This window comes from Pseudophryne corroboree, chromosome 4 (assembly GCF_028390025.1).
Source record: "Pseudophryne corroboree isolate aPseCor3 chromosome 4, aPseCor3.hap2, whole genome shotgun sequence".
NCBI lineage: Eukaryota > Metazoa > Chordata > Amphibia > Anura > Myobatrachidae > Pseudophryne > Pseudophryne corroboree.
In genome coordinates, this window is record NC_086447.1 from 614,968,429 (window position 1) to 614,995,247 (window position 26,819).

Consider the following 26,819-nt stretch of genomic DNA (forward strand, 5'->3'; position numbering starts at 1 on the left):
TATATTGTGTACATCTGCAGAACGGATCTCCTCATTAAAACCTGGGGGACACGGTCATATGTGATCTGACTGTGCCAGTTAAGTGGTTAATGGCATGGTAAAATCATAACTCAGTGTGCTGAATATGCTCCTTTAATGTTTGTTAAATATGTATAAATTTTATGCATTGCGTGTATTTTAATCTCATTTATATTCCATCTAATCATCTACAGAAAAAACTATGTTTCTATTTTTCACTGTGCCTGATTCAGAGATGTACATAAACCCAATGATTTGTGTACATCTCCGATGTTTGTGGTATGCTCTGGCACAAGGCCCATTCTGCACATGTTCAGCAGAGGCGGATTTAGGAGGTCATTCAGACCCTGCTGCTGCAGCAGCATGCAGCGCAGTTTGCCAGTGGGGGAAAACTGCACATGTGCAGCGGCCGCACAGCCGCTGCGCAGACTCCCACATTTCGGTCGCACCCCCATGGATGTGACTGCAATGTGATTGACATTGGCGGGCATTTTCGGGGGCCGCAACATAGCGTTGGCCGCTGCGTGATGTCACTCGCAGCCGCTCCGATAAAAAGAATGCCCGCAGCCTGACCAGGGGTCAACCTTAGATCCGATGCGTTTGCAATTAGATTGCAGACGCATCAGGAGGTGGCCTTACGCATACGAGCTACGTATGCAGCCATCTGCGTTCATCTCTGAATAACCCCCTTAGATCTCATGGGGCCTTAAGTAAGAAACTGATTTGGGTCTCCCTTTCCTCAAACAATCCACAGCACTATATCCTATCATTACCACCTGGCTATGCCCCACGTACATCCCCATCACTGCTTGCCCCTAATATGAGGCCAATGTACTGGTTTATCCAATTACAGGTTAAGTATCCCTTATCCAAAATTCAAAATCCCACATTTTTGGGTCCCCTAATGAGATAATAACATATATATTATATATTATGTGTATATATAGATATATGATATAGATATATAATATAATATCTATATATGTGTGTCACTATCTCAGTAGGGGACCCAAAAATGTGTGATTTTGAATTTTGGATAAGGTATACTCAACCTGTAGTTATCTGGGATCAGTATTTATTTGAATTCTGCCTGGTGCTGTCATTAAGCCAAGATTCTTTGCCATTTATACATAATGTATCTATATCTTTCAACCGATATTACAGATAGGATTGTATAATCTTTTGAAATAGCAAATGTTCATTAATAACACATTCTATTGTATAGCTTTAATTATAGTGAAAATAGAGATAGAGTATAGTTTAGATTTGCGTCTATGATATTTCCATATAAAAAAAGGATTTTCTATTTATTCTCTATTAAAGTATTATTTAAAAAACCTACATTTTGATTCTACACGTCAGCTTCTTGAAGAATGGTGTAGTTAGTCATAAAGTTGCATTTTCCAGAAGGAACTATTGCTAAAAAAATATAGGAATTTTAGAACAAGGGGCCTGATAACTTGAAATTGGAGAAAGACACAATGTCAACACAGGTTACATTTTTTTTTACAGAATAAAATAGTCTTACCGGCAAGGCTTAAAGTGGTTCTGGAGAAGTAGTGGAACTCATGTACCACTCCCTCCCCCCCCCCCCCCTCTCCAGAGGTGTAGCTAGATGCCATGGTGCCTGGAGCAAGGGTATGTTTTGGTGCCCCCTCCCCTTCACTGAATTGGGTGAATGTTACATTTGAAAAGAAAACATATTTAAAATCCTAAATTGGTGAGAGGGACGGTTCTCGACTTTGTGGAACTCAGGGTGAAAGTTTTCTTTGGGCGCTCCTATGATTAACATAAGGACACCCAAAGAAATAGGGGTGTGGCTTCATGGGGAAGGGGTGTGGCCACAGAATAGTACCAACTCAGATTACACAGCATTGTCTGTTATTCACATTACACCGCATAGTACTGTCCGTTATTCACATAACACTGTACAGTAGTGTCTGTTATTCACATTACACCGCACAGTACTGTCTGTTATTCACATTCCATCACACAGTACTGTCCATTATTCACATTACACCGCACAGTACTGTCCATTATTCACATTACACCACACAGTAGTACCCCTCTTATACCCTTTACGCCTCACAGTAGTGCCCCTTATGTACGTTATGCCATAGTAAAGATGTTTATACATGTTGCTTCTAATGCAGAGAGAGGTGCTGTAGCAGCAGCTGGGGCACAGAGAGGTGCTTTAGCAGTCAGAGCAGAGAGGGGTGCTGCAACAGCCGGGGTAGATAGGTACTGCAGCAGTCGGGACATAGAAAGAGGTGCTGCAGCAGCTGGGGCATAAAGAGGTGATGCAGCAGTTTGAAAATAGAGAGGTGCTACAGCAGCTGGGACAGAGAGAGGTGCTGGTGCAGCTGGGGTAGAAAGAGATGCTGCAGCATCGGGGGCAGAGAGTGGTGTAACAGGACCGAAGTAACCCTGCTTCACAGCTACAAGCAGACTATAATGAGACATATAAAGGAAGCAGCAGAGAACCAGCATGTGCTGGCTGTCAGTGTCTCCTGGTGTCGCCTCTGGCTTGCCCTGTTCCCTACCTAGTCTCCAAATCCGAATCAGTGTACGCCCCTCTGCTTCTCCTCTTCTTGCTCTGCGGCTGCCTGTAAAGAGGCACATGGTATAGCGGGTGAAGGGAGGTTGAGTCAGACGGCAACGCGCCCTCTAACTTTTCCAGCACCCGGAGCTCGTGCTCCATGGGAATCACCCTTGCTACATCCCTGCCCTTCTCACACATTAAGCGGAGCCAGGGCTGGTGCTAGTGTTTTCGGCACCACCCTGCAAACTATAAATTAGTGCCCTACTAACTATACTTTGGGAAGGGTGGTCTTCAGTATGCCGACTGTCGGGATCCCGGCGCACAGTATACCGGCGCCGGAATCCCGACAGCCGGCATACCGACACTTTTTCTCCCTCGTGGGGGTCCACGACCCCCCTGGAGGGAGAATAAAATAGCATGGCGCGCCACCGTGCCTGCAGCGTGGCGAGCGCAGCGAGCCCGCAAGGGGCTCATTTGCGCTCGCCACGCTGTCGGTATGCCAGCGGTCAGGCTCCCGGCGCCGGTATGCTGGTCGCCGGGAGCCCGGCCACCGGCATACCATACTACACCCTTTGAAAAGCAGTGTGGTCACTTAGTACCTCCAACTCAAATTATACCGCACAGTAGCACAATCTTATTCACATTGCACAGCATGTAGTGTCCCTGATTAATATTACACCACATAGTAATTCCCCTTATTCAGGTTACATCACTCAGTAATGCCCTTTATTCACATTGCACTACACAATGGTACCCTTTATACACATTATGCCAGTCCTGCTTATTTACAATGTCCCGCTTATATACAATGCCCCTTACACAAAATGCCTACAGTTGTAGTGCCCCTTACACATAATGACCACAGTAGTGCCACTTATACACATAATGCCGACAGAAGTGCCGCTTATACACAAAATGCCTACAGTAGTAGTGCCACTTATATACAGAATGCCCACAGTAGTAGTGCCACTTACACATATTGCCCACAATAGTAGTGCCCCTTACACATAATGACCACATTAGTGCCACTTATACACATAATGCCCAGTTTTGCCCCTTATACACATAATGCCCATAGTAGTGCCCCTTATACACATCTCTGCCTGTGTCCCTCCAGCAGCTCTATGCCCTGTATCCCTCCAGCAGCTTCCCAACCTCTCTTGTCCCCTCTCATATTGTCTTCAAGATGCACAGAGCCTGCCCCTCTTTATGGCTCCTCTTCACTTCAGCGGTGACAGCATGACATCACATACCCCGTGCTGGAAAAGGAAGCCACTGGGACCTGAGTAGGGGATGAATGCTGTCCGCGTGTGAGTACCAGGAAGGGTGGGCTACAAATAGAGGAGGGCCATGAAACCACCAGGACCTGAGAAAAGGGGGAGGTGGCTGCAGCTCATCAGTAACACTAGCACCACCTGCATCATCTATTGATGTAGGTGATGGGGCAGGTTTTGACATTGTCGAGAAAAGCCAAAAGCTGTCGGATTTGGCCGCAAATTGAATACTGTATTGTCGGATCCTTTCTGTCGGAAAGGATCCGACATGCATTGAATAGACCCCATAATATACGATCAATAAACCACATATAAAATACTATCAAAATAGCTTAAGTGCTATCTTGTGTAAGTTATCCTTGATAAATCAGCCTACTTTTAAAACCGGTAACAGAATCACCATTCATGATACTCGGGGGGGTCATTCTGAGTTGATCGCTCGCTAGCCGTTTCTAGCAGCCGCGCAAACGCATAGTCGCCGCCCACGGGGTAGTGTATTTTCGCTTTGCAGGAGTGCGAACACCTGTGCAGCAGAGCGCCTGCAAACACATTTTGTGCAAAACAAGACCAGCCCTGTAGTTACTTATCCTGTGCGATGATTGCTGCGACGAGTGACAGGGTAATTACGTCAGATACCCACCCAGTAAATGTCCGACCGCGCCTGCGTTTTTCCAAACACTCCCAGAAAACGGTCAGTTGACACCCATAAACACCCTCTTTCTGTCAATCTCCTTGCGTTCGGCTGTGCGATTAGAATCGCTAGAACCAGTGCAAAACCACAATGGACTTCGTACCCGTACGACGCGCAAGCGCATTGCGGTGCATACGCATGTGCAGATTAGCCGTTTTTTTCACTGATCGCTATGCAGCGAACAACTCGGAATGACCCCCAATGTGCGTGTACACAAAATTGATAAATTCAGATTTTCACTATTTTATTGCAAGATGGCAACACCCTGGGGATACATCTACATAATTTGTTAAAAGTATGATAATTTGTGTAACCTGGGCACATTTTTTGATAAAGTAACGGAATCACCAAGTGGGTAATAAGCATGGTACTGATTACAATATGTTTGCTACCAACTAATGCAATTACTACTACTTATATGTCCTACTATGTTTTACTAAATATATAAGGAAAAAAAATACACAATTTGGAATATATCAACATGGATAAATACTGGAATACTTGTAAATAAAAGTTGACAAACATTCAAACCTACAGTAGATACAGATACATAGAAGAAATGCAAATCAAAAATATCAAATACAAATGGGTACATTAATAATAAACACAAGAGTAATAAAGTATCAGAAATCTCTTTATTGCCAAGTACTGTATATTTGCACATACTGTACAAGTAAATTGACATGGTGAGGTTGGTGCATAGACAAGACACAGCTAAAAAGTTTTAAAAAACAAAACAAAAATGACAATAAATCTAAAAATAAATATAATAATTGCACTTGTATAAACAAGGGTGGGGGTGAGATAGGGGGTTAAGGACTTAACTCAGATCTGATTGCTCCTCTGCATTTTTGCAGGGGGCTGCGATTAGATAGCCACCGCACATAGTGAAAACTTCGCAAGACAGTAGACATCTGCAAATCCATTCACTATCTAATGATTTTTCCAGTCAGTGCATTCTGTGCATAGCCCAAGGACTTACTCCTACAGTGCGATAGACTCAGGCTGATCGGGGCCGGAGCTTATGTCACATACCCTCCCTGAAAATGCTTGGACACGCCTGCGTTTTTTCTGATTCTCCCAGAAAACGTCCAGTTACCACCCACAAATGCCCGCTTCCTGTCAATCAACTTGCGTACGCCTAGCGATCTAAATTTTGGAATTTGACCTTGCAGGTGCACATTGCGATCCAAACGCATGCGCAGTCAATTGATAATCACCCGTCATGTGAAATCGCACAACTGTGATCAGGTCTGAATTAGGCCCTAAACCCCATAGTCAGTGAGACTATAGTCAGTGATGAGCCCCACTGCGATGGGGAAGAAACTTTTTACGTGGCGTAAGGTCTTCATCTTGATGGACCAAAACCTTTTTTCAGATGGCAATCTCTGAAAGAAGTGGTCACTGGGGTGGAAAGGGTCAGCGATGATCTTCCCTGCCCTCTTCCTGGTCATGGAGTGGTATAGGTCCAGAAGAAATGACAGCTTGCCGCCGTTATCCTTCACAGCTGATCTGATGATCCGCTGCAGTCTGCCTTTTTTCTTGGCATTGGAAACAGCGCACCAGACAGTGATCGATGAGCTGAGGATGGACTCAACGATGGCCATGTAGAACTGGACCATAATTTCTGCACAGGTTAAATTTCTGCAGCTGTCTCAGAAATAACATCCATTGCTGCACCTTCTTAATAATGGAGGTGATGTTCTCATCCCACCCAAGGTCCTTGGAGACTATAGTCCCCAGGAATCTGAATGACTGCACAGAGTTAACCGGGAAGTCACACATGATGAGGGGGCAGTCGGTGCTGGGCTCCTCCCAGGTGGTTTTGGCTGCACATGATGAGGGGGCAGTCGGTGCTGGGCTCCTCCCAGGTGGTTTTGGCTGCACCAAGAAGCCAAGTAATCAACTTCCATTCTGTAGGCAGACTCATCCCCATTGGAGATTAATCCAATTAGGGTTGTGAAATCTGTAATCTTCAAGGGTTTGAAATATGGGTGACTAGAGGTGCAGTTGTTAGTGTAGAGAGAAAATCAGGGGAGAGAGAGCACAGCCTAGTGGGGCTACAGTGCTGATGGCCCAGGGCTCCGAGACTAACTTATATAGCCTCACATACTGGTTCCAGTCTGTCAGGAAATCAGTGATCCACCTGCAGATGGGCTCAGACACACACAGCTGGGGTAGTCTGTCTTGGAGAAGTACTGGGGTAATGGTGAAGTCCACAAACAAGATCCTGGCATAGGTGACGGGAGAGTCCAGATGCTGGAGGATGAAATGGAGTCCCACGTTGACTGCTTCTTCTACTGACCTGTTGGCTCTGTAGGTGAAATGCAATGGATCGAGAAGGGAGTTGGTGGTTTCCTTCAGGTTGGTCAGCACAAGGCACTTGTATTCATTACCACAGAGGTCAGAGCGAATGGTCTGTAGGTCATTAAGGCCTGTGAACCTTGGCTTTTTAGAAATTGAGATAATGGTAGATGTTTTGAGGCAGGCTGCCTTACATGGGTTCTGTCCTGAATGGAGAGAGGAATAATAGGAGAGAGGAGGTAGCCGTCTGAGTCTATTATGTGTAAGGTGGTATTGTCTCTGTCCAGACTTGAAAAAAAGGGTGTGATAGCTGTGGGGATAGGAAGAGTATGTGGACCAAAGTCTGGACTGTTCCATTATCTGTCAAGCTGCAATAGAACTCGTTCAGGTAGTGTCAAGCCTGAGGGTTGGGTTTGGCTTGGACAGGCATTTGTAGGTGGAACTGGCAAAGAGGGAGTGTGAATGAAGCGAGGAGGCTTTAACCATGCATGGTGCATGGATGTAATACATGTACTTAGAAGAATCGTTGGTGTTCTAGAAGTGATAAGCACGGAGAAGGATATAATATGAATCAAACTTTAATAAGAATAGAGTCTGTGGATCACTGCAGATTCTGTATGATGAAATAAAGATACCAGGTTAGCAACTGGAATGATGAACTGAATGGAACCAGAATGATGAACGGATTAGAACCGGAATGGTGCCTGGAATGGAACCGAAATGAACAGTAGTGCTGATCGGGATGGAATGGGAATCTTGACACTGGAAGTCCTGAAGAAAGGCAAAAGTTCACATAACAATAGAAACCGGAATAGAACTGGAACGGACTGTAGTGCTGACCGGGCTGGATCTGGAATCTTGACACTGGAAGTTCTGAAGATAATGCAAAGTACTCTAGAATTTACCAGACTGGAACTGGATCAGAGCAAAGCAGAGTCCTTGGAAGTTATCACACTGGAACTGGATTATAACAAAGTCACTGGAATGAAGAAGCTCATCACAGAGCTGTTACTTCCTGAGCAGAGACTGTTGTAGTGAACCAATTGGTAATTCCAGGAAGTTCCCTTTATACCTTAGAGTGTAGATTCATTGGATGCTGCAGTCAGCTGACAAAAGGAGCTCCAAGATTGGTCAATGAAGGATCAGCTGATGGAATCCAAGATTGCAGGGTCCATGTCCCGCCTTAGAGGGAAACTCTGACTAGAGCCAAACTCCAGGAAGTAAGCATAATGGAGACTGAACACTGAAACAATGAAAAACAGCGCTGTGAAGTGCTATGCACAGAGACAGCGGCCGTTACAGGAAATCTCATGCGGGATCAGCGCCGGCGGACATCTGAGAGCGATGTGTGGACACAGCGCACACGGACCTCAGAGCCAGCCAGGACAGACACCAATTAGGTAAGAAAGTGGTTTTAAAAGTCTGGAGTGTGACAGGTAGTTTGAGGGCATTCATAGAGTGGAGGGGATTTGGTTTGTAATTTGTAATCTCCCTAAGTCCCTAACACACTGACAAGGAGTTACTGGCTGAGAATTGTTGTTCCAGCTTCTCAGAGTATTGCTGTTTGGCCTCATTGATCACCTTGCCAAACATGTACTGTACTTAGCCAATAAAAACCTGTTCCTGTCACCAGTGCCGTTTCTAGCGGCGGGCGATTGTTACTCCTTATCGCCTCTGCCGAGCGCTCCTGCTCGGGGGGCGGGGCTTCGCGGAATGACGCGTTGCGTCGTGACGTCACGACGCAATCGCGTCATTCCGCGAAGCCCCGCCCCCCGAGCAGGAGCGCTCGGCAGAGGCGATAAGGAGATAAGCAAGAAGGAGGAGGCGGCCGGCGCGAGGGACGTGAGGCGGCGGGACCGAAGAGCGGGAAGACGTAAGTATTCTCTCTCTCCCCCCCTCTCCCCCTTCCTTCCCCTCAACTTGAAACCTGCCTGCCGCTGCCGCACTGTGTAAAATGGGGACACCTGCCTATGGGGATACCTGCCTGCCGCACTGTGTAAAATGGGGGCACCTGCCTGCGTACTGTGTAAAATGGGGATATCTGCCTGCCGTGCTGTGTAAAATGGGGATATCTGCCTGCCGTGCTGTGTAAAATGGGGATATCTGCCTGCCGTGCTGTGTAAAATGGGGATATCTGCCTGCCGTGCTGTGTAAAATGGGGATACCTGCCTGCCGTGCTGTGTAAAATGGGGATACCTGCCTGCCGCACTGTGTAAAATGGGGATACCTGCCTGCTGCACTTTGTAAAATGGGGGCACCTGCCTGCGTACTGTGTAAAATGGGGATACCTGCCTACCGTACTGTGTAAAATGGGGATACCTGCCTTCCGTACTGTGTAAAATGGGGACACCTGCCTTCCGTACTGTGTAAAATGGGGACACCTGCCTGCCGCGCTGTGTAAAATGGGGACACCTGCCTGCCGCGCTGTGTAATATGGGGACACTTGCCTGCTGTAATGTGTAAAAAGGGGACTTTTTTATTTTTATTTCTCCCCCCCCCTGTGGTGGGTGTGATGATATCAGATGAGGCCATGCCCACTTTAATGAGACCACGCCCATTTTAATCAGGCCACACAACCTTGTCGGGAGCGCGCGCGCCTATGGCGCGCGCATGCTTTTTCTTTTTATGGCTATGTGGGGGGGGGGGGCACACTTTTTTTTTTTAGAGCAATTGGGGGGGGGGGGGGGCGCATTTTGAAAAATCTCGCACTGGGAGCCAAATTGTCTAGAAACGGCCCTGCCTGTCACCACTCTTGAATACTAGCTCCTTCTCCAAATGAAGCTGTCTGAATCTTGCTGTGAACCAGGGTTTGTCATTATTGTAACTCATCCTGGTGCTTGTTGGAATAAAAGCACCCTCACAAAAACTGATATAAGAGCTCACAGCCAGGCTATTAGAAACAGTCCTAAACATTTCCTAGTCTCCAATTCTTGGATCTCCTCATAACAGATTAACAAAGTTTTAGTTTCTGCCTATATGCTTGGGTCAGATGAATAAGAGTGTGGTCCCAGAGCCGCTGAGGGGACTGTGTGATAACATCTACTGATCTGTAACAGTGATCTAAAATCTTCTCCATGGTCAGACATTTAATTAGCTGTTTATATTTGGGGAGATCGTAAGTTACCTGGGGAGTCTGGGTTCCCTTTCTCCACTCCTAATATTTGGTCGGCAAGCTGGCGTTGCATTTTGCGCACACGGGCTTGCGGGTGAATGTAGACTCCATCCAATATGAAGGAAGCAAATTAATGGGGGAAATAATATGGTCAACGGAAAACAAAAAAGGATTCCACATCAGGAGAACAAGTTTGCAAAATCACTTTCACATTGTTGATCAGCCTTGATTTATATAAAAACCAATCCCGTCACCTTTTGCTTTGTGTGTGAGGTTCACGTTGTGGTCCACATGTAGGAGCTGGAAGCCGCATGGCTGAGTCCAGTGTAGATTCACAAAACCACAATTCTGTAAAACACAAAGCCGAAGAGAGAGAAAAGTCCTGATAAGAAGACACAATGCATCCATTTTGCTGCAGAGTGAACATCTGAGAAGAGAAATCCAGGCAGAGACGTTTGTAATCCTCTCTTCTTGAAGTGCCCCTGAGCCCCAGCGCGCTTTCCTCTATGTGACCGCTACACTGTTTGGTCAAGGGTCAAAGCACCTTTGACCAAAATGTCCAATAAATCCACAGATGAAGCGAGAAAATTAGGACAAAAGTCAGATGTTGTTAAGTCCCTGATGATTAGCATTTCATATCTCGTAAAAATAATTATAGTTGGATCACCAATAACAGAATTAAAAACTAAAAACAAACAAAAAAGTGCACAATTTGTGGCGCCATCTGTATCACAGTGAGTCTCTCCGTTCCGTTGTGCACGCGGTCTCCCAGGGCTACAACTCTCAAGCTCTGCAGGGTCCGGCTGTTTGTGCTTCTCACTCACTTCATTATTTCTGTAGACAGGATCAGAGTTCCAGACAGTGCATCACTCTTCTTAAGATCTGCTGGTTGGGGGCGATGCACAGTCAGGAACCCTGATCCTGGGGAGGGAGGGAGGAAGGAAGGAAGGAAGGAAGGAAGGAAGGATTACATTCATGCAATGTAGACATTACTGAGCCACTGGAACTCAACAGAAATATGTTCAAATTTATTGCCAATATAAAACACTATTGTTAAGAATTATTTAAAAAAATATTCAGCACATGGTTCATTGCAGCCTGTGTAATCACTGACTGAGACCAGCTGTATAAATGGTGGCACTTCCTCTTTAGATCTACTTCCTGATCAAAATTGCAACCTACAGATGTGTCCTCATATATTATTGATGCAGTCGTGCCAAACGACCCCTCTCAGCGCACCAGGTGTTTTTTTCTCATCTTTTTACACCAAAAAACTGTCTTAGTTGCAATGCAATGCCATTAGGACACATTAGAAGACTGATCTAATTAATTTGATATGTAACACTTATATATCTGTGTGCAAATGAATCTGTATACAAATAACTACTATGCAGCAGCCATGACTCAGTCGCACACAGATATACAAGTGTTGCATGCAGGGCCGGCGCTACCATTAGGCAGCTTTAGGCAGCTGCCTATGGGCGCTGGCCACTGGAGGGCGGCATGCTCCACTTATAATCTATTTTACAAAAAAAATAATATTTTGCTAAGTAAGCCCAGACCAGGGGCGGCCGCTGCGAGGGTCTAGCCTGCCACAGCCGTCAGTTACCTCACCAACGCCAGTGTGTTGATTTCCCTGCTCCATGTCTCTAACAGAAATAGACGGAGCTGCGCGTATGAGAGAGCAGGTCAGGAGACGGGCGCCACACAGGGTGTTATTCACTTGTAAACAAGCGCACGGCATGTTAGTGCTGACGGCGCCTAGGATGCGTGTTAGGCTGTCAGTGTGGGCGGCGCCCGTCTCCTGACCTGCTCTCTCATACGCGCAGCTCCGTCTATTTCTGTTAGAGACATGGAGCAGGGAAATCAACACACTGGCGTTGGTGAGGTGACTGACGGCTGTGGCAGGCTAGACCCTCGCCGCGGCCGCCCCTGGTCTGGGTTTACCGTTTATCTAGCAAAATATAATTTTTAGAGAGGAGGAGCAGGGGCAGGGCTGTCGGCATTATGCGGAGGAGAGTCAGAGGCGTCATTAGGAAGGATTCCGCTCTAGACAGCACTTCGAGTTCTCCCCTCTGGCTGCCATCGACGATCCCTCCCCCTAACATTATCGTCATTACTGCTGCCAGAAGCCCCAAGATGAGCATAGAATGGGCAGAGGGGAGACGCTGCGGATGGTGATGTCTACTGCATCTGAAAGGCAAGAGAAGCCTCCCTGCCACCCCGCGTCTCCCTATCCCCTCCCTCCCTGCCGCCCCGCGCCTCCCTATCCCCTCCCTCCCTGCCGCCCCACGTCTCCCTATCCCCTCCCTCCCTGCCGCCCCACGTCTCCCTATCCCCTCCCTCCCAACCCGCGTCTCCCTATCCCCTCCCTCCCACCCCGCGTCTCCCTATCCCCTCCCTGCCGCCCCGCGCCTCCCTATCCCCTCCCTCCCTGCCACCCCGCGTCTCCCTATCCCCTTCCTCCCTGCCGCCCCACGTCGCCCTTCCCTCCCACCCCGCGTCTCCCTATCCCCTCCCTCCCACCCCGCGTCTCCCTATCCCCTCCCTTCCACCCCGCGTCTCCCTATCCCCTCCCTGCCGCCCCATGTCTCTCTATCCACTCTCTGCCGCCCCGCGTCTCCCTATCCCCTCCCTGCCGCCCCGCATCTCCCTATCCCCTCCCTGCAGCTCCACGTCTCCCTATCCCCTCCCTCCCACCCCGCGTCTCCCTATCCCCTCCCTTCCACCCCGCGTCTCCCTATCCCCTCCCTGCCGCCCCATGTCTCCCTATCCACTCTCTGCCGCCCCACGTCTCCCTATCCCCTCCATGCCACCCCGCATCTCCCTATCCCCTCCCTGCAGCTCCACGTCTCCCTATCCCCTCCCACCCCGCGTCTCCCTATCCCCTCCCTGCCGCCCCGCGTCTCCCTATCCCCTCCCTGCAGCTCCACGTCTCCCTATCCCCTCCCTGCTGCCCGCGTCTCCCTATCCCCTCCCTGCCGCCCGCGTCTCCCTATCCCCTCCCTGCAGCTCCACGTCTCCCTATCCCCTCCCTGCAGCTCCGTGTCTCCCTATCCCCTCCCTGCCGCACCGCGTCTCCCTATCCACTTTCTGCCGCCCGCGTCTCACCAATCCCCTCCCTGCCGCCCCGCGTCTCCCTATCCACTCTCTGCCGCCCCGCGTCTCCCTATCCCCTCCCTGCCGCCCCGCGTCTCCCTATCCCCTCCCTGCAGCCCCGGGTCTCCCTATCCCCTCCCTGCCGCCCCACGTCTCCCTATCCCCTCCCTGCCGCCCCGCGTCTCCCTATCCCCTCCCTGCAGCCCCACGTCTCCCTATCCCCTCCCTGCAGCTCCGCGTCTCCCTATCCCCTCCCTGCCACCCGCGTCTCCCTATCCCCTCCCTGCAGCTTCGCATCTCCCTATCCCCACCCTGCAGCTCCGCGTCTCCCTATCCCCTTCCGCCCTGCGTCTCCCTATCCACTCTCTGCCGCCCCACGTCTCCATATCCCCTCCCTGTCGCCCCGCGTCTCCCTATCATCCTGTGTCTCCCTATCCCCTCGATGCTGCCCTTTCAAGATTCTACTACGGGGGCCCACAAAGCAGGGACGTGTAGTCAGGGGAGGCAGTGCCTCCCCTGCCATTAATGATTAAAATAATATAAAGAAGATACTTATGATACATATTCTGTGTCATAAGTAATCTCTTTATATTATGATAAGCATTTTAAATCTTTAAATCACTTTGGGAGGCACAGATAGCAGTGCCTCCCGTTAACAATTGGAATGGGAGAGAAAGGGGGGCGGGGCCAAGGCAGAAATTGTGCCTAGGGTGCCGAGAAACCTTGCACCGGCCCTGGTTGCATGCCAATTAATCAGCATTGTCTCCTGGTGCATCCTAGCTGCATGGCATTATGACTAAGATGCATTTTTGGGTAAAAAGATGCAAAAAACACACCTGCAACTAGCAGAGTCGCACGGGAGTTGATGGCTGACTCGTGCCAAGTGTCTCATGTCATATGACGTATTGAGACTAGTTGTGTGAGGACACATCTGTACTATGATTCCGTTATCAAAAATATGATGATTCAGTCACCTCAAATTATAGCCTTTTTTTTTTAGCATCATCTCCTTCTAAAAATGAGCTTGTTTTTTAAAACTTTAATTTAAAACTAAAGTTTGAGGTAATATCTCAAAATCTGAATAAATAATCATACTCTACCTTTTTTCAGTAATGAAATCAACTATACTGTTGTACATTTTAATTTAGCTATATCATGGAGAGAGAATTATTAATGGCTGTTAAATTGACTTATTTCCATTATATTAACCATGATATTGAGATATTATGTTATAATTTAATCCAGTGGTTCCGAAACACAGTCAAGTCCCCCCAAGCAGTCCAGGTTTTATGGATATCCATGCTTAGGCACAGGTGACTTAATAAGTACCTCAGTCAGTTTAATTATGCCATATGTGCATAAGCAGGGATATCCCTAAAACCTGGACTGTTGGGGGACCTTGAGTACCGGGTTTGGGACCACTGATTTAATCAATCACCTATATTTTCATTGCTTTATATGCAAATGAATGAAAGCCTGCTCATACTATTGTTTTCATTCAGTGAACACTGATAGTTTAAAGAGCCCTAATATGAAGTACTAGATCACGAATCAAAATGATTGTCCTCTATTAGCAAAACAGAGCACTTCAACTGACTAATAATGTCAACATCTTGTACCTGGGTTGACTTTTATGCTTTAGGCTCTATGGGTTTAATTCAGGTTGGATGGCAAAAAGCAATCCAACTCGCATTTTCTGTGGGAGGGGCCGCAAAAAATCTGATTGCCTCTGCCTGTCAATAAGGCAGAGGCGTTTGTAGGGCAGCAACGCTCCGTTTCCTAGGCGGAGACGGAGCACTGCGGGACGTGGCCTGAAAACGGGAGGGGGGGCGTAGGGATGCGAACAGGGGCGTGATGGGGCGGGTGCATGACATCACACGCAGCCGGCGTGATTGGAAAGATGGCGGCGTGTCTCCTGTGGGCGCAACCTTCATTTCTGCTTGATCGGGGCGGGGGGGGGGGGGGGGGTAGTGGCAGTCAGCATGCTGGGTGGCCTTGCCCTGCGATGGGCAGCAACCAGCATACGTTCAGGAGTGCAAAATCTACTAATTAACAGAATTTGCAATCCTTACTGAATTAGGGTCATGTCTTTATTTTCCTGGAATTGCCGCAAGGCAGAGTCATACGCAAAACAAATGTGTACCCACTTGAAGGGGTATAACTGGGTGTTTATATATAGTTAATGTTCAGTGAGGCTGTTTTGACTGACTTGGGGGCTATGCAGTGTTATTCATTGGTGTAATTATGCCTGTTTTTAGATCTTTTCTATGTACTGTAGAATATGGATTGCATAAGTGTGCAATGATAATGCTGACAGCTGGGAACAACTCTGCTTACAGGTGAATATACATATTTATTTGGCTCTATACACTATGTGGGAGCAGGAACAGTCAGCTCTGCATCAGTCTGCCGAGGGACTAGGCCTGCATTCTGCTTATGCAAGAGCTTCCCAATATTCCATCAAAAGGATTATTTTACTCATATATTTGACTGTACTCAGTGCTGTACAATGAAGAAGTCATGATATAAATTAACTGACATGAAAGAGAAGGTGATGATGCCCTATTGAGCTTATAACCTAAAATGTGTATGGAAACACTTGTTACATAAATTAACAAATTATAAATGATTACAGGTGCAGGTAATCTCCAAATAGCAGAGAGATGGTATAGATCCGTGGATCACTCCAAAGCCGTTCAACCTAACGCGTTTCTCGACCGTAGGCACTGGTCGTTTCATCAGAGGAAGTGCAATGAAAGAGAGTCCTCATCTGACTATATTTAAAGCTCCCAGTTAATTATCTGCTGCCAGACACAGCAATGGCTGCTCTCTGCTCCTGCTGCCTTGTGGGAATTATATAATTCTTTGTGAATTGATGTTAATAAACTATTTTGACCGAATGGATTAATGCAGTGCCTTCTTTGTATCTGCAATTTATATTATACATTTGGAGTACTTTCTCTCTGATATTTACCTTTGATGCAGGCAAAACAGAATACTGTCTGGATTGAATATGATACTACTATCTATACTGGAGTATAGGAGGAATGTAATGGACTGTAATCTGCTAAAATCAATGGCAACTTTTTGGGTGAATTGCAAACCACCAAATGTAGTAAGTTAAAAAAAATGCAAAAAATCGGATGAAAAACAGTATTTTCAGTTCTCTGTATACAAAATGCCAGGTGTTATCAGATGTGAGTTCACACATTACAGGAAAAAATGCTGAAAAATAATCACTAAATAATAGAGGTGCTTTTGTCAGCTGTCAAGCCAGAAAATAATAAACATTACACATACATTCCAGTCCATCAGTCCATCGTGATGAAACGCATAGGGTTGTGGACTGGCGTGAAGGAGTAGACTACGGTGGTGAGACTGCTTGTGGTTACTGCTCGTGGTATAATCCACACACAATTTAGTGTCAAACTTGTTATGCCTACGGTGGTTGAGACCGCCGTTTTTGGTACGTGATTTTAAACCGAACATGTGTATAAAGATGTTGGAATAAATTTGTATGAAACGGATTTATGCACTATGAGGCGCCCTTTCTTACTCTCATTTTAGAATTACCATTGCCTACAGTGGATACTGGCTAAAGGAGACGCCGATCTTAAGGATATAAGTGCTATACAGATCACAATTAAACCATTGGACACAAGTGGTTGGTCTTGGAAGTATCTGCTGTTGCTGGGACTTGTGGTTCCATGAACTGGAAACTAAATTGCGCACGGACTTTTTAAACTTTTAAACTTTTATATATATATATATATATATATATATATATATATAAAACTTGAAATAAATATTAAATGATACATTTTTTAGAAATTGAATAATGCAAGCATGAAAATATTTTAATTGTAATTAATAATAGAGGCACTGATTGTATTTGACACTTGTCCTACAAAAGCCAGCGAGCATGTGCTTCCATCATTTATCTAATGCAATTTGCGCAATCTCACTCGACTATCGCTTTGCATTTTAAACCTCAATAATGCTGGGTATTAAAACTCACAGCCAAAATTGCACTGGATCACACTTCCCAAATAATTTTGTAATGATGGCAGTGTCCTAAAACACAAAACACTGTGTTCTGACATCACTAACTGTTTGCGGAACATACATTAAACAGTAACAAGTAGAACAGTAAAATACTATTTTTTCCTTATTACCTGCTTTCCAGTTGTTTTTTTAAATAAAAACATGTTTTCCAATTTGTTACTCAAAGAAAGCTCTGTTTTAGAATACAACAAGATAACCTAGTTGACTAGCAAGTAGAGTTGGCATTTCTCTAAATTTAAGAATACCAAAAATTACATTTGTTCTAGTTATGAAGTGTTCACATATAGCTAATTGTTAAAAAGTATTTACCAGAACTAGTAATGAATAAAAATAAATTTGGCATTTCAGATTATTCAAATTGATATTGTAACCTATATAAATTGTGAAGTCTCTTTTTAGGTTTTAATCTGTAATATCTTTTACAATAAATATTAATATACAATATATTTCAGAATACTTGAGGCCCATTTATTGGTGAAAATATTTATTAGGCCTAATCTGGTGAGTTAATGACCATTACTTTGGTAACTGTGTAAATAAAAAGCAGGTTATTTGAAAGACAATAGTTCTATTTACTGTGTAATTTTAATTTATATATACAGGTTGAGTATCCCTTATCCAAAATGCTTGGGACCAGAGGCATTTTGGATATCGGATTTTTCCGTATTTTGGAATAATTGCATACTATAATGAGATATCATGGTGATGGGACCTAAATCTAAGCACAGAATGCATTTATGTTACATATACACCTTATACACACAGCCTGAAGGTAATTTTAGCCAATATTTTTTATAACTTTGTGCATTAAACAAAGTGTGTGTACATTTACACAATTCATTTATGTTTCATATATACCTTATACACACAGCCTAAAGGTAATTTAATACAATATTTTTAATAACTTTGTGTATTAAACAAAGTTTGTGTACATTGAGCCATCAAAAAACAAAGGTTTCACTATCTCACTCTCACTCAAAAAAGTCCGTATTTCGGAATGTTCCGTATTTTGGAATATTTGGATATGGGATACTCAACCTGTATATAATTACTGATTCTTTCATTGTAATCTCTCCATCATTGCAATAAAGTAATGTACTTGAACTTACCCTAAAAATAAAGATCCAGTAATCCTGGCAATATTTCCTAAAACAAATACAGGTATAAAAAGCTGTGTTATAATTCATAATAGCCAAATCAATACAAAAAAATACTATAATGATGCTTAACGTTTGTAGTTTAAGGGGTATATTCAATTGAAGTCGAAAACTGCCGTCTGTCGAAGAGACTGCAGTTTTCAACTTTTTAAGGTTGAATCCTGATTCGACCTATTCAATATATCCCTAAATTTTTTGACAAGTCGATGAATTCGACTTGTCGAAAAGCATGTGGATCGGCGGAATAGCTGCCGATCCACATGCTTGTGTCGGTTTTGGCCCCCTTTTCGACCATCTCAGTCCGACATCAAAAAGATGTCGGACTGAGATGCGGACCCAGAGGAGGAGAGGGGGGGGGCCGCAGGGAGAAGGGGGGGGGGGGGGGGGGAGCCGGCGGGCATACAGGGAAGATCAGCGCTACAGTAGCGCTGCAGCTGGATGTCACTCAGCCGCCCGAAGCTGCCGTGAGGTTGGGCGGCTGAGTGACAACCTGCTGCAGCGCTACTGTAGCGCTGATCTTCCCTGTATGCCCTCCGGCTGTCCCCCGCTGGTCTCCCCGCGGCTCGCCCCCCTTCTCCTCTTCTGCGTCCCATCTCAATTCGACTTGAAAAAGTCGAATTAAGATGGGATTGAATAGGGGTTGTCGGATCCATTCCGATAAATACATGTCGGAATGGGACCGACTTTAATTGAATATACCCCTAAGGGCTCATTCATACCTACCTGTTGCTAATGCACTTTCAGTGACAAATGCATGAAATGTGCATCAAAAATAGTATGAATGGCAAATTATGGGCATGCTCTTAAAAGTTTAATGTTGTGCTTTACATTTCAGGACATGGCACAACCTACAGTACTTCTTACAGTATGTGCTATCGGGAACAACCAGTACAATAGACAGCATTGTTAAATGTGCAAAGCATGAATAGCACATGGAAATCAATTAAAACGATCAATATATATGCTTATAATCTACAAATGAGAAATGAAATCTAATTAAATGAAAATATAATGAAAGCACATAATAAATTGATCCAATGTATTCCAAAGTAGATAAAATGAATCAATTTAATCTAATCTAGACATTCAATTTTTAAAGATCATGATTCTAGTATAATATTAATAATTTCAAGTAACATTTTCCAAGCTATATAAAAGGAATCCCATGAACCAAAAGACTAGGCCAAAAGACATCCAATTCTTCACCTAAACTTAAACAATATAAAACCAGTGCTGTCACAGTAGCATTGCACAATGGTCATAGGACAAAAATCTAAATTGCAGTGTAAAAATAAAGCTGTCCAGCATTTGTGAGCGGAACAGTAAAATGGTGGACAGGTATTAGGTTGACAGTGACATTGGTCATCAGTGTTAAAAGAGCGACATGTTTAAAAGGTCGACATTCAAACAGTTGATGCAGGGAAAAAAGGTTGACACATGTTTTTTCATGATCTTGAAGGGTTAGGTTTAGGAATTTAGGGAAGTTAGGGTTAGGCTTAACACAAAAAAGCACGTGTCGACCTTAAACCCTGTCGGGCAAAATCATTGTCAACTAATTGCCTGTCGACCATTTGGTTTGACCATGTCACCTTTGACCTATCACTCCACACCCTTTGTGACCTACATGCAAAACCAGACATCATTTACCCTGCATGCAAAAAAATAAATAAAAATCATGTATTTACACCCCTTATATTGCAAAATGGTTTGTTCCAGATAGAGTTACTTCGTTTTTTTTTTACTTTGCTCCTACCTTGCAATTTTTATCAAAATGATATACTGAAATGACTAATACCAAGTTGACTACTACACCTCCTTCCAATTAAACCACCAGGGTCTCCACTGGACATATATTTAGATTTGGTCAAATGATTGTAAAACAAATACATTGAATTCATATAATTAAAAATAGACCAAAAGTACAGGTTACGGTAGACTTACGTAGATATCCTTCTTTTTCTGAAGTCCACAGTGTCCACAGAATCTACCTTGGGATATAAGGAAGCAACAGCGGAACGGGCACCAAACAGTTAAGCTTTTCAGACTCCCAGGATGCAATGGGCCAGCCCTATATATCCCCGCCTCCCAGCTCAGGCAATTCAGTTGATTCCAAAGCTCAAGGCAGGAGCAGTTCAAACGAGAGGGAGACCTATTCAGGCGAGAAGAACATACAAACACACTTCCATACCCTGTGGACACTGTGGATTTCAGGGGTGGTCTTCTGTATGCCGACTGACGGGATCCCGACAGCCGGCATAACGACACTTATTATAACGACCCCCTGGAGGGAGAATAAAATAGTGTGGCGCGCGTAGCGCGCCACCGTGACCGCAAGGGGCTCATTTGCGCTCGCCACACGGTCGGGCTCCCGGCGCCGGTATGCTGGTCGCCGGGAGCCCGACCGCCGGCATATCGTAGTGAACCCGATTTCAGAGTAAGAAGGTTATCTAGTAAGTCTACCATAAACTGTGCTTTCTCTATTAGGGCCCACAGTAATCTACAGGATCTACCTTGGAACTTCCCAAAGCAGTACTAAGGGAGGGGATGCTCCTGATTAGATAGGAGTATCATTCGTCCAAATGCAGAATCCTGCGAGGCAAATTTGTCAGAGGCATAATTACTAATGAATGTGTTAGTGGATGACCATGTGGCTGCATTACAGATTTGTTCAGCTGAGGCACCATGGTGGGCAGCCCATGACGGACCTAACTTACGAGTAGAGTGGGCAGAGACATCATCCGGACGGGGGAGATCAGCTTGGGAGTATGCTTGTGATATAGTCATTTGAAGCCATCTCGCCAGTTTCTGTTTATTAGCAGGCCATCTTCTCTTCTCTGAAATCTGAAGAGAACGAAGAGAGTATCCATCCTTCTGATGGCACTGGTACGATCTTCGTAGATCCTTAGAGCATGAGCTATGTCCAGTGATGCATCTCCCGCTGAGAAGTCCGGTCCCTGAAAAGCCAGAACTACTATTTCTTCATTAGATGGAACTTAGAGACCACCTAAGAAATATATCCAGATTTAGTTCGAAGAACTGCTCTATCTGGATGAAACACCAGAAAAGGAGGGTGACACAACAGTGCCCCTAACTCTGATACTCTTCTAGCTGAAGCAATAGCGAGAAGTAAAAGCACTTTTGCGGTCAACCATTTGGGATCCACACAATTCAGTGGTTCAAATGGGGCAACTTCAAGTGCCCTAAGAACTATTTCTAAGTCCCAGGGAGCTGTGGGGTGAACAAAAGGAGGTTGAATGTGAAGTATTCCCTGGAAAAAAGTGCGAACATCCTGTAGGTCTGCAATTTTCTTTTAAAACCATACAGATAATGCTGACACTTGAACCTTCAAGGAAGCTATGCGGAGACCCCTGTCCATTCCTGCTTGAAGGAAAGTTAGAATTCTAGAAACTCTGAAAGACTGTGGGTCAAAACCTTTGGCAGCGCACCATTGAAAATATGCATGCTAAATCCAGTAAAAGATGCGAGTAGAGGATGGCTTTATTGCTTTAAGCATTGTCTGAATTACCTCTTGTGAAAACCCTTTTTCTTTTAAGTCGGATGTTTCAAGAGCCATGCCGTCAAAGATAGTCGATTCAGATGTTTGTAGAGACAGGAACCCTCAATCAGCAGATCTGGATGTTGAGGTAGTAGGAACGGAGTGTCCACAGACAGCTTCTGCAGTTCTGTGTACTAGTTTCTTCTGAGCCACACCAGAGCTATTAGTATCACGGCGCTCCCTTTCTGTTTGAATTTTCAAATCACTCTGGTTACCAGAGATTGGTGGAAACACGTAAGCCAGATGAAAATTCTATCTCACTGACAGAGCATCCATGAAGATTCTTTGCTCTTGACCTGTATGCGGGAACTTTGTTGTTCGGAAGGGATGCCACGAGATCCACCTCCGGCAGTCCCCACTAGTTTACCAGAATCTGGAAGATTTCTGGGTGTAAGGCCCATTTGCTTGCATGAATGTTGTGCCTGCTGAGAAAGTCCGCTTCCCAATTTAGGACTCCTGGCATGAAAACTGCTGACATCACTGGATGATGAAGTTTTGCCCTCCGTAATGTGCGGCTTACCTCCTTTATTGCCATTTGACGTCGAGGGACTCCTTGGTGATTGAGGTACGCTACTGCCGTGGCATTGTCCAAGCGAATCTGAATCGGCTTGCTGTGAAGTATTTCTTTTGCTTGGGTGTGTGCCATGTACACTGCTCAAAAAAATAAAGGGATCACTAAAATAACACATCCTAGTCATCCTAGATCTGAATGAATGAAATATTCTTATTAAATACTTTGTTCTTTACATAGTTGAATGTGCTGACAACAAAATCACACAAAAATTATCAATGGAAATCAAATTTATTAACCCATGGAGTTCTGGATTTGGAGTCACCCTCAATATTAAAGTGGAAAAACACACTACAGGCTGACCCAACTTTGATGTAATGTCCTTAAAACAAGTCAAAATGAGGCCCAGTAGTGTGTGTGGCCACCACGTGCCTGTATGACCTCCCTACAACCCACACAAGTGGCTCAGGTAGTGCAGCTCATCCAGGATGGCACATCAATGCAAGCTGTGGCAAGAAGGTTTGCTGTGTCTGTCAGCGTAGTGTCCAGAGCATGGAGGCGCTACCAGGAGACATGGGAAGGAGGCCAACAACCCAGCAGCAGGACCGCTACCTCCGCCTTTGTTCAAGGGGAAACAGGAGGAACACTGCCAGAGCCCTGCAAAATGAACACCAAGATTGGTAAATTCGCCACTGGCGCCCTGTGCTCTTCACAGATGAAAGCAGGTTCTCACTGAGCACATGTGACAGACGTGACAGAGTCTGGAGACGCCAAGGAGAACATTCTGCTGCCTGCAACATCCTCCAGCATGACCGGTTTGGCAATGGGTCAGCAATGGTGTGGGGTGGCATTTCTTTGGGGGGCAGTAAAGCCCTCCATGTGCTGGCCAGAGGTAGCATGACTGCCATTAGGTACCGAGATGAGATCCTCAGAGCCCTTGTGAGCCCATATGCTGGTGCGGTTGGCCCTGGGTTCCTCCTAATGCAAGACAATGCTAGACCTCATGTGGATGGAGTGTGTCAGCAGTTCCTGCAAGACGAAGGCATTGATGCTATGGACTGGCCCGCCCGTTCCCCAGACCTGAATCCAATTGAGCACATCTGGGACATCATGTCTCGCTCCATCCACCAAAGCCACGTTGCACCACAGACTGTCCAGGAGTTGGTGGATGCTTTAGTCCAGGTCTGGGAGGAGATCCCTCAGGAGACCATCCGCCACCTCATCAGGAGCATGCCCAGTGTCACGAACCGGTCTCTTACCTTTGCGGGTTCTGGGGTTCATCCGTTGCCAGTGCGGTTGCTCGCGGTGCTGTGCGCCCGTGTGGGGACGCGGCGTGATCGGTGGCACAGGTAATGCAGAATCTGGGAACTGTGAGTGCGGGGACCAAATGGCCTAAGGCACTGCGGTGTGTCTGCTGTATAGGAGGTGGCCATGTTGGAGACCAAATAGGTAATACAGAGCACTTGTGAAAACACCTGTGGGCAGGTGTAAGCCAATCCCGTGCTTGTGCTGCCTTTAAGTAGGCTGGGATTATGTTACTCTGGGCCAGTGCTTTGTTGTATCAACGCTGTGCTCTAGCTCTGAGCTCTCTCCGTGCATTCCTGTGTGATTCCTGTGGTCCAGATATCGCCTCCGTTCCCAGAGGTCCGTCTGCAGCCTTCACTGCTAAAAGATCCACCAGCTCCCCGCTGTGCTGTCAGTTAATTGCACACCTACTGGAAGCAGTTGGATTCCCAGAGTCCTGCATGAGGTTACCTTGTCTGTCTGCTTTCAACCATACAAAGTTTGGAGGATTCCATTACCCTCAGCTGTTCGTTTGTTCTACTCTGCATTTAACCCGTTCATCACCTTGTCATCTGCTACAGTTTTCACAGTGATCTCCGGAACCCGCAAGTAACCCAATTCAGTACCTTTATTTTCTATGTTACCATAACAAGGATAATTCTTCACAGCCTCTCAGTTAACTCTCAAAACTTCATTGCAAATCCTTACAGTTATTTCTTCATGTCTGCATTAACCAGTTAAACACATTCTGCAGTTCAGTATCAAAGCTTGTTTATATTTGGACAATTCAACATTTATTCATCAGCTTGTTTTATATACAGTACCATGAACATTTCTTTTATTTGTCTTTGAGATTTATCCTGCATATTATTTCTGCCATTCATGCAATACTTCAGTATGATATGATGATTAACAACTTGTCATTTAACTCTTTACTGGAATTGTTAATTTCAATAAATATATGGAACGGAACTTTCTTCGTCCTCCCTGCTTTCTTCATACCCCAGCACCTACACCTGTGGTTGGTCCCGGGTTAACGGATTCACAAAAACACCCGGACCTGACAGTAAGCACTGGCCACATGGATCCGTCAAGTGACCAATTCGCAGGAGGCGGTGCTACGACAGATATCCTTTCCCGTCTGGAAAACCAGGAGTCTATACACACACAAATAGTGCAGTTTATGCAAACTATGGCAGACCGTTTAGAGACTCTTCATACGGCTATTAAAACGTCTCAAGTCCAGATTCCAACTCCGGTTGTCCCAGTAACCACTACAGCTTCTCCTGTGACGCTGCCTACGTCCCGCTTGCAGTTACCCTCTCCGAGTAATTTTGACGGAACTCCAAAACTTTGCAGAGGATTCCTGAATCAATGCGAGATCCAGTTCGAACTGTTGTCCGCCAGTTTCCCATCAGCTCGTTCTAAGGTTGCATATATTATTGCCCTCCTCTCCGGTCAGGCTCTGGAGTGGGCATCACCATTATGGGAAAGAGGTGATCCTATCCTCTCTAATTACAAAGAGTTCGTATCATCCTTCCGGAGAATCTTTGACGAACCAGGCAGGACCACCTCAGCATCTTTGGAGATTCTCCGTCTACGTCAAGGTTTACGTCCTGTCAGTCAATATATTATTCAGTTTCGCACGTTGTCTTCAGAGTTAAACTGGAATGAGGAGGCCCTGATCGCCGCGTTTTGGAATGGACTTTCAGAGAGAATCAAGGATGATTTAACTATCCGGGATGTGCCAACTAAACTGGATGAATTGATTTCTCTCTGTAACAAACTTGACCTACGCTACAGGGAGCGATGTTTAGAGAAATCCAGGGCAGAGCGATCCAGTCCACGTTATCATCCTAGGCCTCGACAAGTTTCTTCATCACAGTCTCCGGTGACGACAGAAGAACCTATGCAGATTGGGCGTTCTCGCCTCACAGAGGAGGAACGACTTCGTCGTCGACAGGGTAACCTCTGCATGTACTGTGGGTCCTCCGAACATTTAGTTAAATTCTGCAAACTCCGACCGGGAAATTCTCGCCTCCTAGCTTATTCAAGAGAGGTTAAGCTAGGAGTTACTTTAGAATCACGTTCTGGGAAAGAGCCGACCTTGTCTATTCAATTAGAAGTTCCAAGTTCTACAGTGAAAGTTTCAGCTCTCCTAGATTCCGGGGCAGCCGAGAACTTCATCTCCTCAGCCTTTGTCATACGGTCTAAAGTTCAAACCATGCCTCTGGAAGCAGCAGTTGCTGTTACAGCAGTGGTTGGAAGTCGAATTCCAGATGGTATAATTACTCATCGAACCGTATGTCTCAAGATGAAAGTTGGTGTGCTCCATTCCGAATACCTCTCCTTCTACGTGATTCCCAAAGCCTCTCAAGATGTGATACTTGGTTTACCTTGGCTGCAGAAACATAATCCTCAACTTAATTGGCAAACCATGGAAGTCCTTTCGTGGGGTAAATCTTGTACCAAGAACTGTTTAGCCTCAATTGTACCTCTCCGGTCAATTAGTCTTCCCGACCTACCTCCGGTGTATCAATCCTTTGCGGATGTTTTCAGTAAACAAGCAGCAGACTCTCTACCTCCTCATCGCGAATGGGACTGCCCAATCGTCCTGGTTCCGGGCAAAACCCCTCCTAGGGGACGAATTTATCCGCTATCCATCCCAGAGACGCAAGCTATGTCTGATTATATACAGGAAAATCTAACCAAAGGATTTATCAGACCATCTTCTTCACCTGCAGGAGCCGGATTCTTCTTCGTTAAGAAGAAGGACGGTGGGTTACGACCATGCATAGATTACCGTGGACTCAATGAGATCACTGTGAAAAACAAGTACCCATTACCCTTAATTCCAGAATTATTTGACCGGGTAAAGGGAGCTACTGTGTTTACGAAATTGGATCTCCGAGGGGCCTACAATTTAATCCGCATCCGGGCAGGGGACGAGTGGAAGACTGCTTTTAATACCCGGGATGGGCATTACGAATACCTTGTAATGCCTTTTGGTCTTTGTAATGCACCTGCAGTTTTTCAAAGCTATGTGAATGAACTTTTTCGTGATCTTCTCTACAAGTGTCTAGTAGTGTACTTGGATGATATCCTAATATTCTCTAAGGATCTAAAGGCTCACCATCACCAAGTTAAAGAGGTACTGACACGTCTGAGGAAAAATCAACTTTATTGTAAGCTAGAGAAGTGCACTT

At 45.6% G+C, this 26,819-nt stretch overlaps 1 protein-coding gene across 2 annotated transcripts in view; it reads right to left on the minus strand.

Annotated features, from left to right (window-relative positions):
• SERAC1 (serine active site containing 1) overlaps positions 1–26,819 on the minus strand; it is a 408,753-nt gene that overhangs the window by 234,486 nt on the left and 147,448 nt on the right. For both annotated transcript variants that reach the window (XM_063917652.1, XM_063917651.1), the window contains exon 3: positions 18,215–18,251. In XM_063917652.1, coding sequence (XP_063773722.1) covers positions 18,215–18,251 — 37 coding nt within the window. The remainder of the gene's footprint in view (positions 1–18,214; positions 18,252–26,819) is intronic.